At 48.5% G+C, this 18,390-nt stretch overlaps 1 protein-coding gene across 1 annotated transcript in view; it reads left to right on the forward strand.

The window, feature by feature from the left end:
• The window catches only part of LOC146198978 (fibrillin-1-like), a 103,636-nt gene extending 93,262 nt beyond the window's left edge, over positions 1–10,374 (forward strand). The window contains exons 66-67 of the mRNA XM_084594433.1: positions 83–303; positions 10,112–10,374. Coding sequence (XP_084450559.1) covers positions 83–303; positions 10,112–10,262 — 372 coding nt within the window. The 3' untranslated portion in view covers positions 10,263–10,374. The remainder of the gene's footprint in view (positions 1–82; positions 304–10,111) is intronic.
• Positions 10,375–18,390: the final 8,016 nt, after the last annotated feature.

Below are 18,390 nucleotides of genomic sequence, written 5' to 3' on the forward strand. Positions count from 1 at the left end.
CGCCATCTGCACATGCACAACAGCGGGCGTGGTAACAGACGATATGCGATATGCTAAAGCTTTGTTGCCGCTTGCTATGCAGCACGCAGAGGCCACTGCGGAGGGCACTCAGCAGTCATCAAAGCACAAGCACCGCCACGAGCACTCCCACTGGGACCTGGTCAAGGTGGCGATGTCGATAGACGAGGCACAGCAAGGCCGCGACATCCTGGACATTCGGCCAGCCTACAAGCACCTGCGCGACGACAGCAACTACCATGTGCTGCATGGCGTCGACAAGGACCGCTTCCAGGTCGTGTCCAGGTGAGCGAGTCTCCCTGCAATCACTGCCAGGCCAACAGTGCACGAAGCGTGGGGAAAGCACAGCACCCAGGGCTACTCAAAACCATTCAGTTGTCGTTTTACAGCGATATCCGTTAAAGGACTCCTTCCTTAGGATAAGCATCTTTGCAGTAGACTACAGCGTAACCAGACAGTGGTTACCGAGGAAGAACTGGGTTTTATTGACGACACTCTGACGTCAGCGGAACGCTCTGTGGCTACCCATGACGCTGAATGGTCAGACCCGAGTAGCGACACGTGCGACAACGTTTACCGCTCCCTTCCCACATTAAAAAGGTTGGATGGCGCCATAACCTTATGCAAGTTTTGTCACGCAGTGTCATACAAAAACCATAAAACTGTCGTACAGTGTCATCTATGGGATACTTCTTTGTATTTTGCGGCAATGCAATGCTTTTGTATATTCGTATGACATCATGTGATAAAGACAGCATGATGTTGCTGCATCATACACCTTCCTTCACTAGGGTTGTACCTCCTCTCACCCTTGTGATGACCTCCTGAAACCTATGCACAGACTTAGTGGTGCTAACTAAAACATTCACTTAGCCCCATAGAGTGAGGCTAGTTACAGCCATTGATGGTGGGTGGAGTCATCAGTCCTATGGCTGAGGTCATCCGGCACGCCGGCTTGATAAGCGATTACTGGTCACTCGAGTACAAGCTGGATAAGGCAGCCTGTCGGGAGGAGATTGAAGGGTAGGAGATGAGTGTGCGGTTCCTTGGTGGGTTCGGATACTCCCAGACAGAGTGGTGAAGGTGGGTACGGATTGTTGCACTGCGGTCTTTATTCTGTGTACTGCGTGGTGAAGAAAACGTTGTCGTGAAAAAAAAAAAGCAATGTGGCTAACGCCAGCACGATGGTATCGGCCTTGTTGAATTTTGAGGAGTAACAGAAGTGTCCGTCGTTTTAGTCTGCAATGCTTGGCTACGTGCACATGAAAACCGTTCTGGCTTGGAGGTCCCATAGAGTGGTCTTGTACCTCCTCTTCGTTCTGTTTTCCTGCAGTAGGAGCTAGGCTTCGGTAGAGCACGTATGCGCACTCATTGCCAGGGGGCGAGGCATGGTTTTGGGTTTTTTTTTTGTTAGAATATAGAATATAGTCCCTATAGAATATAGACATATAGTCGAATATAGAATATAGTATAGTCGCCTGGAAGTCACTGATGACTGCTTCGATGGCGTATGTTTCAATACGTATTTCTTCCTACGATTCTAGTGTATTTCAATGTACAGGCTGCAATGCGAGTGCAATGGCGACTTCTCTCGCCTCTTGCGCTAACACTCCTTATTGAGCCTGCTACTCGAATTCTGCCTGTTTCGTCCGTGGCCACAACTACTAGTTCCTATGGCGTCTGTTTGAGTCGGATATATAGCCACATTTGCGTAAGGGACACGAGAATTCATGCCGAACTACCGGAATCAGGCTTGGACTATCACGCTGCTTTGTCACGTTGTGTTTAAAGTGCATGTTTCTTTAGTACTGGAGCTACTTGTACTTTGAGCCGGATTGGAGATGTCAATGCTGCAGTCGTTTAGGGTAAGAGAGTGTTTGGCACAGAGTACGGTAGTCTGCTAAAAAGGACTCGTTCAGTCCTCGTGTCTCGGAGGCGAGCCAAATACCCAACTTTCTCTGTTTCGACAGTTCCTTCGCCGAACTATGTACATACAGGCGAGGGAGCATTTCAGCGGGTGTGTGCGGATGGTGGCAGAGTGCAGTTTTGAGAGCTTTACGAAAGTGTATGTAAGCGAACAAGGATCCTCAACAGGAGTAGCAGACGGGAGCCAACAGCTTTAGAACAGGAAAAAAACAAGAAATTGAGTATAAAGAATAGCGAGGTGCGAGTGCCCAGAGCAAAAGCCGCACCCCTCACCGTTTCACCCAGCATTTTACGCATGAGCAGTTGCGCCCCGCTATTGCCCTATCTCAAAGCCACCTAAACTCTCCCCCCATATCCCTAACCGTTAGGGTCACCCTACTCAACAACTCTCAATTAATTCTGTCGCTTCATGTACTTCAAAACTAAACTAAAGTCCCCCCACCCCTCCCCCCTCATGCAGAATGGGATCAATGCGAAGCTTCTGAGGCTTTTCAAGCTGACGGGTTCAGCAGACACAAAATCTTACCTGCACGAAACCGTGCACAGAGGAGGACGTACCAATCACACCTGCCCGAGCCGCACTTTTCCCACCGATCACGTCCGTTTTCAAGAGGTTAAAAGTGTTCTTGTAATCCTGCGTTGATTTGCAAGCAGGCGAAGACCACTGAGATATATATGCGAGATTAAAAAAAAACTCGAACTTTGCCCATCCACGATACAAAGTCACGTAGTATCTATCTGTTAAATAAGTAGTAATGCCTTACTAGTTGGGTTATGGAGATTCGCCTATGACGCGAAATTATTTTTCCCTTACCTGTCTTTTTTCAAGTTCGTTGTGCACGTAAGTGCACATTTTAGCACCTGCGGCATTTTGATGATTACTTGCTAGTGAGCAGGCCCGGTATGCGGGAATGTAGAATTTGCGCTGTTGCCAAACCTTGAAACTTTACAAGATAAGCGACAGAGACGATCGCGTGGCTTGGGCTTGAGGCCTGAAACGGTGTTGCAAGCAGCATGCATGGCAGCCGTGTCAGCGTTACTCGAACCCGTTGTTCCTTATCGCTTAGGTACGCACCGGATGCGAACCGTAGGTCGACGTCAGAAGCGCTTCTCCTTCATGCGCTGCTGTCGTTATCTATCATTTGACACCGCCAACCCCTGTGTCTCTTATCTTTCACTTTGAAAGCTATAATAAACGAGGCCACATTCCCAGCACTTGGGGCCAAAACGAATCAGCAAACACTTTATTCCCTGCTGCACATAGCAAAAAAAAAAAAAAAACAGAGGCAAGAAATTCCTGGGAAACTGTCAATATATGCGTAAGCATTATTGCAGCGCGTCATCCTTTCCTTGCGATTTTCGCGACATTGCGAAAATCGCAATGCCGTGATTTTTGAAATTTTCGCTATTTTGGTGAAAGGCTGCGAAGTATTTTAAACTTCGCAGCCTTTGGTTTTTTCCAAATAAAAAGGGCTGATCTAAGGCTACCTCACCGGCAGCACCTTGGTCGGATCATTTTCTAATGCCCAAACACCTTGCTGTTTCTACCCGAGCGTTTAGAGCGCAGCATTTAAATGAATAATTAGTTGAAGTCGACTAATTGTTATGCAGGCGGAAGCGAAAAATCTTCGAGGATATTTTGGATAAATCCTAACAACATTTACTCATTTCATTTCTGAAGGACGCTTAGGTTTATTTTTTTTTAACCTTGATCCATTTTAGCAGACGCACTTTGTATACATAATATAAGTAACCTGTGCGTGTTTTCGAAGCATTCGAAGTGCAGGCTCCTCGCTACTTTGAAAATTTCATACAAGTTGATATTCGCGCAGTGCACCGTATCTAATGGGCATTGTCTATGCGCGAATTGAAGGATTGAAATAAGCATCTCTCTTGCTTCCATTTGGGCAAAACCTCGAACACGGGGATACTTCTTCAGCAGTACTTTAAGTACGACATAAACGAATTATATCCAAACCACTACACTTACAGACGATTAAGCGTGTGACACAACCAGCAAAAAATGACAGAATTAGTCAAACTGGGGTAAGCTTCAAAGTAAATGTGAACTATACTTGTTGTAAAGCGTGTTATTTTGTCAACACACACACACACACACACACACGCACACACACGCACACACACACAAACACGCACACGCACGCACGCACAGACGGTTTTTCTTTTATTGCGAGAGCAATACTACGCCAGGTTTCAAGCATTCAGCGTAGCGTGATCCGGTAGTTACGCTTTACACCACGTGACTACTGACGTCATACCAGCGCGAGAACTGGGCTACCAAGTCGGCTCTAGGCGTTTCGCGTTTCTCCAACTAGGAGCGCTGTAGTCTATCAGGTGGTGTCCCGTCATAAGCGAGGCGAAGATGGGCTACCAAGTCGGCTCTTCAGCGTAGCGTAGCTCGTAGCAACGCGGGACGTTTCGGACTTCTCCCACTAGGTGCGCTGTGGTCTAACAGGTGCAGAAAAGTGACATAATGTTAGTAATGTAGAAACAATCATTTAATAAATAGAAGGACGGTTTAGTTAACCAATCTAAAACAATAATTAAGATATAGGGAGAAAAATGAGCATGATAGCTACTGCTACTACCCAGTTTCAAAGGGGACGCTCCTATATTCCATCCACCCATCTATTCATGGTGTAGTCTTCCATTGGAGACACTTCGCCTCTGTTCTCTCTTCGCTAAGTAGAGGAGGGAAGGCTGCGCTGTATAAAGCATGCGATTTCAGCGCTTGTAAGACAATTCGCCATACTGTCTGAGAAGCAGAGGGAGAAGGCGGCTCGCCAGTGTGAAGCCAGGAAGCAACAGCGAGCTACGGAGACAGAGGAACAACGTGAAGAGCGTCAAGCCAGACGTGCTCAAGTGCGGCTCGGCGAATGCGTGCTTCTTCTCAGGCCACCGAAGCAGTTGCTTTCGCAATCTCCTAGGCTTAACTACAGCTAAGCCACTGTGATTTTTTTTCTTTTTAATGCATAACTTTTTATCCTTTATTGCCTGCCAGACGATGACTTCACTACTAAGCTCGGACGCTGCTTCTTGAAACTTAATGCGTCCCAGCGTAGTACGTTCAGCAGAGCGTGCTTTTTGCGATAATCCATGTCTCTGTCCCGCTTCTGTCGCATTGCCTGCGCCTCTCGAGTTCGCTTCTCGGCATTTTTGCGCCACCTAACCGTCATCGCATCAGCAGCCTAGCCTTCGTGCCCGCTATCTCGGCTTCAGACTTAAATGGCTAACACCCCATCGCCGAGGACCAGACGTAGATGCACTATCCGCACTCGTAGAAGGCTGCCAAGTAGGAGCAGTTGGCCTAGATGCACTATCCGCAGTCGTAGACGACGACGACTCATACGGGCGTTCCGCACTGGTAGACGGCAGCGTATCCATCGGACATGTAGTTCAAGAAAGGCATCAGCTCCGTGTCTATTTATACAAAAACACCATACATTTTAAGGTGAAAGCCTTTCTTGCCCCATGCGTGGGTGCGCGCTTGTGTATTGTCTCTGTGGTTTGTTTAACTTGGACACGTGATAGGGAGAGCGCCCGGAGCTGGCGAGACACCAATTCACATTTGTGCCCAGGAAAGAAGTGGTCACAGAGTGAACACATTTCAGTACATCAAGCAATTTCTCTCAGGTCGGCAATCTTTCATCCGAATACAAGACGAAGAACACGGCCCATATAAACTGGGAACGAGAGGCACCCCACAGGGCGAGGTCCTCTCGCCATTACTTTTCATCTGGCCATGATGAAACTCCCGGCTCAGTTGGCGACGGTCGAAGACATCCAGCACGCGCTGTACGCCGACGACATAACCATCTGGGCCAAACACGGAGCGGTTGGAGACATTGAGGCCAACCTGCAGCAAGCGGCGCAGATCGTAGACGCTTACGCCCGCCACTGCGGCCTTCAATGCTCACCGTCCAGATCCGAATTTGTGCACATTCGCCCGTCGCCTAAGTGCACCACAAAAATGGAATTATCCCTGGCCAGCGGTCCGATACCCGAACACGATGAGATTAGAGTACTTGGCCTCCTTGTCCACAAACATCGACGGGCTGATACAATACTAGCAAAACTGCGCAAGGTGGGGGACCAGGTGGGCCGGATGGTGCGCCGGGTTTCCAACAAACGCGGGGGGTTACGGTGCACAGACGCTTTGCGGCTGGCGCATGCATTCGTGACCAGTCGAGTACTCTACTCGACTTCTTACCTCCACCTGCGCAGGTTTGATGAGAACGCCCTCGAAGTGATTCTCAGAAAGATACAATACAATACAATAATAAGTTTATTTCCAGGTTCAACTGGAGGGTTCCCCGGATAAAAGCTGCCTTGGCAGCTTGACAGTGTCCAGGAAACCCTTACAAGCAGCAGCAGACGAGTGGTGAAGGAAATCTCCAAATCTGCCATATATACAGTAGTCACATTCAATAACAAAACAATAAATACACACGCATATTCACAATAAGCTTTAAAGTAAATGGCACAAAGAGAAAAACAGTTGAAATGCGCAGTTTTTAAGGGAAAAATGTCAACTGGGCAAACATTCAGCAATCTACAAACAGAAGCATAAAATCACATTTGAACAAAATATTTGCACAGCTCGGCTCTTGTGTATCCTATTGTATTTTGATAAGTGTTTAAAACATGGGGCAGGTTGTAAGATAGCATTTGTAATTTATAATCAGTGCGAAAACGTGGTACATTCCATGCATTAGTACTTCTAATGCATACACACACAAGATGTACAAGCGTGCCCTCGATCTCCCGATCAACACATCCAACCAGCGTCTTATGGGCCTGGGGATGATAAACGTATTCGCGGAGCTCCGAGAGGCGCACTTGACTAATCAATACACAAGACTATCAAAAACGCCGTCGGGACGCCGTCTATTAGCCCGACTACACATCCACCACCCAACACTTACGGAAGAGCGCGTACGCATTCCTGAAATCTGGAGATACGCCCTGCACGTACGCCCTCTTCCGGCCAACATGACACATGACGACCACAGTGGCAGGCGCCTTGCGCGGGCGGAGGAACTGGCCCGTCACTATGGGAACAAACACGGAATTTTCTACGTGGACGCCTCCGGCCCTCACCATGGAGGGTGGTACACAGCCGCAGTCGTCCATCAAAAAATCACGGTGAATGGGCTAACGTTCCGAGCTCAAGACATAACACATGCGGAAGAAGTTGCCATCGCATTAGCCGCCGCAGACAAGGACTCACGAGTCATCATCACCGACTCGAGAGGGGCCTGCAGAAATATTAAACAGGGGTACATTCCCCTCTTTGCGCACCGCATCCTTCAAAACAGTGACTACCTCGGGGCCCCCGCGTCTCGAAGATTGTATGGGCTCCAGCTCACATGGGCCTCGAAGGCAATGAAACGGCCGACGCCGCCGCCCGCGCGCTCTCTCCGGGCAACGCCTTCCGACTCTTATGATACGGATCTCGAACCCAATCCGGCTCTCACTTTTCGAGAAATTACTGAATTATTTCAATTCGGCCATGCAATTTATCCCAAGCCTTGTAAGGGCCTTACAAAGGTGGAGGAACGCACACTCCTCCGCCTTTACACCAAAACGCTGCTGTGCCTGGCAGTTTTAAAAAAATTTGATCCTGCCTGTACAGGAAAATGCCCGCACTGTGCGGAGGTCTTCGGACATCTTCCACATGGTGTGGGCATGCCAGTCAACCCTCCTCACCCCCAAACCCAACCCCACCCGGGAGGACTGGGAGGCAGCCCTGCTCGGCTGCTCCGATCTAGCAAGCCAGAAGGCCCTGGTCCACCGAGCCCGAGCCGCAGCGGTCGCCAATGGGCTCCTGTAATGATGAGCCCATCTAGTGTTTGCATGAGGTTGCCCCGGCTACCTGGAGCTTCCTCCGAATAAAGTTTTTTACACACACACACACACACACACACACACACACACACACACACACACACACACACACACACACACACACACACACACACACACACACAGAGTGGACGTTGAGAAGTGTAACGTCACACACCGCGTGATCCATGGAGGCTATTGGCACGGAGGAAAAATAAATGCTGAGGCTTAGCTATGGTTAAGCCTAGTCAGATGCGAAGCATATTGGTGGCTAGGCTTGGAAATGCACGGTTTTTCCTTGGTTAAACTCGGAAATACACGGTTTTCTTTGGTTAAACTCGGCAATAGCATGACTCGTTCATCTCGAAAATACGGTAGTATAACTGTGTTACCGACACACAACGAACATGAAGAACCCCGGGCCAACGTTGATCGATTACCTTTACGCGAATATGTACGCGTACCAAAAGCTCTTAGAACATCGACGTGCTGAAGGGATCAACGATTATGAATTTTTCGGCAACAACACGGTCATATGGGAAAGCCTCCCCGTAAACTACCCATGTCCAGCTGGCTTGACATGCAGCAACGGTCGTTTCGTCTTCATTAGGCGTGGATGTGAGGTCACGTCATGTATACCCTTCGAGCCATATCACCGCCACGGTGGTCCTTCAATTACACCACCGAAGCCCATAAAGCGGTCCTTACGAAAACTGTTCAAAACCAAATCACGCAATTTGTTCTGTTACCTAGACGAGGAAACGATCTGTAGCACGCCGCAGCTTTCGCTTCTCATTCCAACGGGCAGCCCTGTCTTCAGGAGGCATCTCAACCCCGTGTGTGCCTAGCAGAAGTTGTTGTTGTTGTTGTGGCTGTAGGAAGAAGGAAAAGAAAATGCACGGGCCTGCTACTGGCTCTGTAGCTGAACCACCTCCGCTGCCTCGTGCAGACAGAAGAGAAAATAGAGAAGAAAGAAAAGGAAGAGGGTAAGAAAGACGCGCGCCGCAACAGCCGTCGTCCACCACCAGCGGTGGCGTGTACAATGACGGCCTACAACAGATAAAAATTCGGTGCCAGGCCAGCCCCCGCCGCTAGCAGCGGTGACACACCTGCACCAGCCCCATCAGGGCAGAGCATTTTACAGTGTGGAACAGACGCACCCCCATATATACCGCCGCTCCAGCATCACGTGTTCACTACAGCGCACCTAACGGTAGAAGTGGGAAGCGCATTGGTAGCGATGCCGCGCTCGACCGCGCGAGCCGGCTGCCCATCTCTCCTCTGCTCTGACGTCACGCATCACGTGGTACTCCTTGGTAGCGACGCCGCGCTCGACCGCGCGAGCCGGCGGCCCATCCCTTCTCTTCTCTGACGTCACGCATCACGTGGTACTCCTTGGTAGCGACGCCGCGAGATGCAGCCCGGTCTCTCCTCTGTCGTGACGTCACGCATCACGTGGTTCTCCTTGGTGGCGAGGCCGCGCTCGACGGCGCGAGATGCAGCCCGGTCTCTCCTCTGTCGTGACGTCACGCATCACGTGGTAGGTCATGAAAGGTCAATGGTGGCGACACCGCCGCGCTCGAGGAGCTGAGGCTTAGCTCTAATATGCTGCGCATAAAAATGCATGAGAGAGCGTAGCACACCATGCAGTCACCTTTCACAAGCCAAGTGCTCATGACATCGGTCCCTCCCCCGTTTTTCGCTCTCCAAGTTTGCCCCTAATGCTTTGGCGTCGGTATGAGTCGGTGCGTCTGCGCGGCACATGACGCAGACGGCTGTTAGTGGCATGCACAACCAGTAATATGCGTTGTGGGGTTAGTTGGTTCACGCTCGTAAACATATAAGCGCAACAAAGACGACACAACATGCAAGAAAGACAGGACAGGGTGCTACTTGAAAATGATTTATTATCCACAATAAGGACAGCAACTACTAAAAGATGAATACATGATCATATCAATAGCACTTGCATGGACAAGTAGTAAGTAATTGGTTCACAGGAAGGGAAAGGCGCAGTATCTGTCGCACTTGCTCTGTGGACACCTGAACCACGCCGTAAGGGAAGGGAGGAAGGTGGGAGTGAAAGTGGAAAGAGAGAAAGGGGAGTCGTAGTGGAGGGCTACGGAGGAATTTCGACCACCTGGGGATTTTTAACGTGCGCTGACATCGCACAGCACGAATTCACTTTCTTGCCTGTTGTGTCGTCTCTGTGGCGCTTGTATAAGTTTACGAGCATGCACAGCCGTTTTTGTTTTGCCGGTCTGCGCAGAGCCTGACCTAACTGTGTGCATGTTTCATGCAGCGACGGTGGAGTGACGTTGCAGCTGGCCGAGACTATAGCGGAGCCGGGCGTGTACAAAGTCAACATTGGAAGCAGAAAGCCAACAGAGGAGGAGTCTCAGCACCACAACAGAGCATTCCGACTTCGTGTTCACGTCGCCATCACCAAATAACGCCCACAGAGGGTCGGCATCCATCTTTCATCTTTGCCCTATAGCTGCACCGAGACGAGGGATAAGCAGCTTTAGCAACTCCAGCCATGCCAACATTATTAAAGAATTGAAACCCACAATTGTGCCTCGATTTGTTCACATAAATGGATCCTCTGTGTGTTCACTTGCACTTCCTGTTTCCTAAGCATCTAACCGGGTTAACTCGCCGCGGCGACGCGGTGGTTAAAAGATGTTCGACTACTGCGCATGAGTTCCTGGGGTCGATTCCCTTCCGGCGGCTGCGCTTCGATCATAGGCGAAGCGGAGAGGCGTCCGTGTACTTTGCGATATCAGTGCACGTTAAAGGTCTACAGGTTGTCGAAATTACTCCGCAGCCCTCCACTATGGCTCCACTTTCCACTTTCACTCCCACCGTCCTATCTTCCCTTACAGCGCGGTTGAGGTGTTCACAGAAAACAAGTGAGACAGTTACCGTGGCTTTCCCTTCCTATAAATCAATCAATCAGTCCACAGAAAACATGTAACAGATACTGCGCCTTTCCTTTCAAGCCAAATCTGAGCACGTGCTCTCAACGAGGCTAGTCAGTTGCAAGCGTGACAGCCAATGCCAACTTCAGTATTCTCTTCATTGAGCGATTGTGGAAGATGTTAACGTCGCTGAAGTTTACGGGGAAGCCACGAACAGAATGACGCAATAGTATGGTACTACAGAAGTTGAAAGGCGGGTCCTGACATTGCCTAAACGACCAGAATATCTCAAGAGGCATGTTGAAAACTTCCGCAGATACCGGTGGCGGACACCCGAAAACAGTTAAGCGATGTGCTCTGACGCGGTTTAACTTTTTTTACTACTTCGGCGTCTCAAGGAACACCCATCAGCGCAATATTTATTTTTATTTCAGGTGATGATTTTGCCTCTGATATGCGTAAAGAAGAAAGTCGGTTGGTTAATATGAATGGTTTCAATGATTTCCAAAAAATCATATGGCGGCACCATGGTTCAAATTGTCGCCGCGGTCTGGTTTCCATACAGGTTGGGATGTGACAAACAACGTAACGTCACGCAAAATTCTGTTCTAAAACTCATTAATGTTATTTAAGAGTTTGGTAAGTGTGATGTTTATATTATTTTGCAACCATTTCTCCATTCGACGCAAGCAGACGAAGTGCAGAAGAAGCGGCGCGCAGGAACACGCGCTCTCGTGATTGGTTGAAGGTCTGCTGGCTACTATAGTGCTGCGCATTGCACGCCTACGAGTGCACATTATTGTGCTGTCTCCCTTCTACTGCCTGTAATAGGGGGAGAAAACAGATACATGCAGATTACCCACAAATATAACGGTTCATCATGGTTTCAAAGATCTTGCAAATGCATATCAGAGAGTCCAGAACGCCTGGAGCGAACATGTCATCTACAGCAGATTCCCGTTAAGATGAATTCTCGCATATAATGAATAGTGTGAGGCCATTTAGATGGTTTCCCATAAGGTTGTATGTAAAAAGCAAAACTCCACTTAAAGCAACCCTCAGCCCTGCCTCGGAGGGTCGAGAATCGTGAGACCCGGGTTCACTGCAGAAGCGGTTCAATGAAGGCGAAACTGCAGGCAGCCGTGCGATTACAGTGCGTGTTACAGAACCCCAGGTTGTTGAAATTATTAGTAACGCTGCACTGCAATCTCTCATAGCTTGTAATTTTCGTACGTTAATCTCCATAAACCACACAACTAAAGAGACCCTGAAAATATATGGACATATTATATTGCAACCTACTTGTAGATGCGGAGTTCGCGGATATTCAAGTCAAATTTAAAAGCTCTGCCTATAACGTGTAATTTAAGAATAATTTTGAATTCAGCATATTAATATCATACTAAGATCATCAGCATAAATAAATCACAAGGCACATCCCAGTTGATACACCACAGAAACACATTGCTTCTTTCGAGCAGAGGTGCGCCTAGTGTATGCTTCGCCGTATGACTGTTGCTAATGAACAGCTGTGCCTTATGAAAGGACTATCACGGAACTAATATTTAAAAGAGTAACAAAACACATTTCCGCTGACTTCCGCTTTCCTTGCATGCAAGTTTAGCGTCAGCATGCGGCGCCCAGAGGAAAAATTGACGACATCATTAGCGTCATGACAAAATATTATGACAAGGATGAGTTTTAAATATAGTGGAGTAGCAGGTCCTAACAAGTGATTGACGACATCACCAAATCATGTCACATCGTCTCATGAACACGAATATTCGCAAAAAAGTGAAGAATTCATTATAGTGTCATCACAATCATAAGACATGGGCGAGTTCTCAGAATAGTAGGAGGGGGGTGAGGGGGTATGTCGTAAATAAAAAGGCGATGTCTTAAGTAACGTGACAGTTACATGGCCGGGTTGACTTGCAAAAAGGTGATAGCGTCGGCGAAGAGCATGCCTACAATGACTTGCAAAAAAAAATGATCACACCAAGTCACATGCGCAGGATGACTTGCAAAAAAAGTGATGAAGGGTCTAGTGTCGCAAAAGCAATAGCAACGCTCAGGATTTCGCGCATCTCCAGTGCTAGTTCTGCAGTGCTCTGTTTTAATTAAAGTAGGACGGATGGTGAATAAGACGGTCGGGTACCCGTAAGCCTTGGCAACCTCCTCGGTCCAGACCACTACTGTCGCTTCAAAGACACGGCTAGAGCTGCACACCACTGCCTCCCACTGCTGGTTGATATTTGTGGACATATCCATAAATGTGGGTGAGGTTTTTTTGGTTCCTCGCAAATCTTGTATTCATCGCTTTGGCGAATAGGGTAGATGTGGGCGTACAGAGTGGGGTATGAGTTGGTGCGCAGGCGAGGCCAGGTATGCTCATGGGCCTAGCGACCACCTGGGGTTCTTTAACGTGCACTAACATTGCACATTACACTGAAGTCTTGCTTTTCGCCTCTATCAAAAAATGGCCGCCACGGCCGGGATTAATAATTGCTTCACAGGAAGGGAAAGGCGCACTATCTGTCGCACTTGCTCCGTGGACACTTGAACCGCGCTGTAAGGAAAGGGAAGAAGGTGGGAATGAAAGGGGGACAGATAAAAAGAGGAGCCGTAGTGAGGGGCTACGGAGTAATTTTGACCACCTTGGGATCTTTAACGTGCGCTGACATCGCGCAGCACACGGACGCACGGACGCCACTTCGTTTCGCCTCCATCGAAACGCAGCCGCCGCGGTCGGGTTCGAACCCAGGAACTCCGACACAGTAGTCAGGCATCTCACCACTGCACCACCGCGGTGGGGCACTACGGCCAGGATTCGATCCCGAATCCTTTGGTACAGCATTCGATCGCCCTAAACACTGCGCCACCGCGGCAGGCTTTTGGGGGGAATACGGTTGGTCTGGTTTATTTTGTATCATGAAATTCTGTAACGCACAAACAAGCAAGGAAGGATAAGGGTTGCTTTCAGCTATTGAATATGTCTCTCATAATTCTCCTTTCGAGCTAAAAAGCCACGGAAGAGGAAGAGAGATACTGGCTTTCGTTCTGATAAAAGCAGGAGGAAAATAGCGAGAGAGTCTCTTTCTCTGTGGGAAAATAAGAGAGATGTAGGCAGGAATAAAAAATGAGGAGAGGAGCTAGGGGAGAGAGAAATTCCCTCTTTCTCATTGCTGATTATCATATCTGTCACTAACTATAACTATCGGTTTACTCCGTCCCATTTCTCTATCTTACAAAGGCAGAAACGGCGAAAGTGGACGCACTCATTCGACAAGCGTACAAAACAGCACTTCACCTCCTGAAACATACTCCTACCACACACCTCCTAAATACGTCGTGCCTCGCTAATATGGCCCCCGTTAATATGAACGACTGGAATTATGGACAGTTTTTCTGAGAACCAAAATTTTTTCATGTATTTACATCTCATTAATATGGAACTCGCTGTTCGAACAATGGACAAGGAGAAAATGCACAGATACCATTAGGGTCCATGTATATTTGTCGCGTTAATATGGCCAGTCATGAAAACCAAATTGTTACACTGCTTCAAAGATATTTCTCTTCTAAATTTTGTAGACAGACCCCAAATGAACATAGTGGCATTGACTGATTGATTGCCTCTTTTCGCTTATGGTTCATATTTTACACTGCTAATTTGCGCAGTCAATGCACAGTTGAGTTTCCCCTTCAGGTGGCCAGGCGAGGAAACACTCGATGATATCGATGTTCTTGATAACTTGGAAGATTCAGACTCGCAACAATCACGCTACTTGATGGCACGACAGGAAGATTAACTATTTATTTACTCATAAATAAAACAAGAAGACACAAGTAAGGAAAAAAAACTGTTTACATGACTGACCCGTTGGTCGGACGAAATCAGCTCTGGCTTAACCCAAAGCACTTACTTTAAGCCATCTGTCTCAGCCCCTGGCGGGGCAGCAACTAATAAGCCATAAGGCAACTTTTCTCACCGATCAAAGACCGGGGAAAAGATATTAACTACACAAACACTTGGGAAAGAAGTCCCAAGCAAACATACGAACGGCACTGACGTCACTGCATTCCGAACCTCTGCTTTCCCGTGTTTTCTTTTCGCACACGTGCATTCGGGACCAACGTTTGCGGCATGAACAACAGCTAAAGTTCTTTATAAAAAAAAAACAGAAAGCTGCCACTGAGGGCTCAAACACTGCGTGGAAACTCCAACTTGACCAAGCTCTTCTCTTGAGCACCTGCAGCTCAATGACCCATCGCGCACTGGTCAGCCACCACACACCTGCTACACCACAAAAGCTGTATGCACATGAGCAGAGGGAAAGACGCGCACGTAACAATACGAGAATGCATACAAAATAAAATGTCTACTGGTCCCCTATATGACATTCAACACTGAACACTGCACAAAGGGAAGGAGCGCTCTGCGTCGGCAACAATAGAGCTGCCACCGCGCCTCCGTCGTGCGCCCGTGGTTCCACCAATTGGGTAACCCTTCGACCGGGGACAGGTGCACATCTCAAAGTATCTACCTCGGTTCGTACGCTCTGTGTGAGAAACCGAATGGTGCGAAGGTTTACCGAACTTCACATGCACGCTACGATTTTTTGTGTTGCATGAATTCACTTGAACAAAACTCTGACAGCAGCTTGCGCTTTGCAGAAAGTTGGATTGAGCAACTTTCAGCCTACTGAATGCTGATTCATAGCAGGGATTCGTGGGAGATGAAAAGTAGAAGTCAAATAATGTATTAATGAAACGCCACCGAGAACAATATGCAACACAATAGTGTCAATTGCATAGCATTTGAAGCATAACGGTGACTCGGATAATATTCGTATAGCTCCTAATGCCAACTTCGCTGGCCTGCATTATGCTCTAAAGCAGGCCTTATTCTTAGCTCTTTTTTTTTTTAGAAAACAATTCCGATTCGTTATTACGGACGTCTCGCTTTATGGACGGTTTTGTGCGGAAACCAAAGCGTCCATATTAACGAGGCACGACTATCCACAACACAATCCAAGAACTAGTGCAAGCTCATCGCACTGCTCAAATTAACTTTCCTCCGCATAGACGAGCAGGTTCATCCTCGCCGCAGTAAAACTCATCCAATCGGTTCATCCTCCGACAACAGCCATCTAGTCCCTCAATACTTCCGATACAGCCTTATCATACAACCACTGCCAAAGAACATGCGTCCTGCTCACCACGAGAGGCTCGAGTACAGGCGGTTCACAAACCCCACGCAACTGACATCGAAGTGACCTACGTAGACGCGGCCGAATACAGTCACCCCGCGGCATATGACATCAGTGTACTTTCCTATAACTTCCATCACAGAGTTTCTGCTTCTGTCAAAGAAAAAAACGTCGACAAAGGCCAAAGAGGCAGTCATAGTGCTAGCCATTGCTCTTCACTGGCACACTCATTCGGCTATTCTAAACCGGCACTTCAAATTATCGGAAGAGAACAGATACACCCAATCGCCCATAAAATCTTAACCTCTGGCTCCACAGCTCCCCGAGATTCACATCACCTGGGTACCAGGCCATGCAGGGAGCCCTGACAACAATGCAGCCCACTCGACTGTTCGACAGCACGTAAAACGAGGGGGGCATACCGTAGTCTAGGGAAGCATGCAAGACAGACTTCTCGCCTATCATGATATAACTATCCACTACCAAGAACAATGACTCTTCCGTATTCCCAGCTAATCCCTCTCTCTCAAAACCTTATCAAATAATCTGGCGAGAGCTACAAGCCAAAATCTTTCCCTCCCCAGCTTGGTTGGCCTTGGCCACACGGGCCGGTACGCCACTTCCCCCCCCCCCCTCCATTCCCCCTATGTGGCGCACCTAGAACCACCTTCGATCATATAACGTTTATACGCAATGATTTCCAGCCACAGCCACATTGGGGCCTCACGGACCAAGAGGGTTGGGTGATCGCAGTTTCCAGCTCGGATCCAGCCTCACAGGCCCCGCCGGGGTGGTGCAGTGGTAAGACGCCCGACTACTGTCCGGAGTTCCCGGGTTCGAACCCGACCTCGGCGGCTGCGTTTCGATGGAGGCGAAACGAAATGGCGCCCGTGTGCTGTGCGATGTGAGCGCACGTTAAAGATAAAAAAATTAAATTGTTTCACAGGAAGGGAAAGGCGCAGTAACTGTCACACTTGCTCTGTGGACACCCGAACCGCGCCGAAGGGAAGGGAGGAAGGTGGGAATGAAAGTGGAAAGAGAGAAAGAGGAGCCGTAGTGGAGGGCTACGGAGTAATTTCGACCACCTGGGGATCTTTAACGTGCGCTGACATCGCACAGCACACGGACGCCACTTCCTTTCGCCTCCATCGAAACGCAGCCGCCGAGGCCGGGATCCCCAGGTGGTCGAAATTACTCCGTAGCCCTCCACTACGGCTCCCCTTTCTCTCTTTCCACTTTCACTCCCGCCTTCATCCCTTCCCTTACGGCGTGGTTCAGGTGTCCACAGAGCAAGTGTGACAGATACTGCGCCTTTCCCTTCCTGTAAACTAATTATTATTATTATTATTATTATTATTATTATTATTATTATTATTATTATTATTATTATTATTATTATTATTATTATTATTATTATTATTATTATCCAGCCTCACAGCAGATGCTGGTTGACTGGGCTGAAGCGTTCGCTGAGGGCACACCCTGACAGACATCAACCAGAATCAGGAACCGTCCCAATCTTTGTAATCTACCTTGGTTCCCTCAACAAGTGTTTTACAACCATCATAACTATCTGTCGCTATATACCAGAACCCCACCGACATACCGCGGAATTTCCCGCAGACACCTCGTGCACAGATTTGCGCACAGTTTCTATGCACACTCTCTGCCGATGCCACTCATGGCCTGTTAAAGACTTTCGCATTACAATGTATGCCATGAGCTTACACAGGTATGGGCCGCTGCTTCAGCTATGCCAACATGCCCCCCATCCCCCCAACCCTATCCCTCATCCCGGTCATTATGGACAGCACTTGCACTCAAGACCAACGGTGAATAACCTCCAGCGCCATGAGAAGGATTGCGATCCAAGGCATTTCTTTTGCATTGTAATGTCTTCTCAAAGTTAGAGAACTCCCAAGTTCATTGCAGGGGGCTTCACCATTACCTATTGTGTATTTGGAAATTAAGGTTTCTACCACCACCTAGTCTGCCAGCAGCGAAGATAGCGAAGACGACGAGGTAGCCGCCGATGAGGATGTGACGCCTATAGTGAACTAGTGACGCCCATGCAGGCGCTTGCGATGGCACTCGGATGCGGTAGAAACGGTAGAAACGAATGTGGTGGAAACGACAAACAATGGCTGGAAGTTTAATGGCAGACCAAGCTAATTAAATTATACCGCGAGGACGTTTTTTTTTATCTTCCTAACGCCCTGATCCAGTGCTCTGTGGCCCATCAAGGGGAAGGGCCCCATCAGCATCAGCATCAGTCGACGTCACTGATCATGAGGGCAGTGGAGACGACAAAGCGCCGCCTCGAGGACTGGTGGCGCAACAGAGAAGCCTGTTAAATTTCTTCTTTCTCTCTCTTTCTTACTTCTTCGGACTATTTGACTGAACATTTAGCATGATTGATTGAATGTCCTTTATTGAATGGGAAGGCT

This window comes from Amblyomma maculatum, chromosome 2 (assembly GCF_055883805.1).
Source record: "Amblyomma maculatum isolate TAMU_Amacu chromosome 2, ASM5588380v1, whole genome shotgun sequence".
Classification (NCBI taxonomy): domain Eukaryota; kingdom Metazoa; phylum Arthropoda; class Arachnida; order Ixodida; family Ixodidae; genus Amblyomma; species Amblyomma maculatum.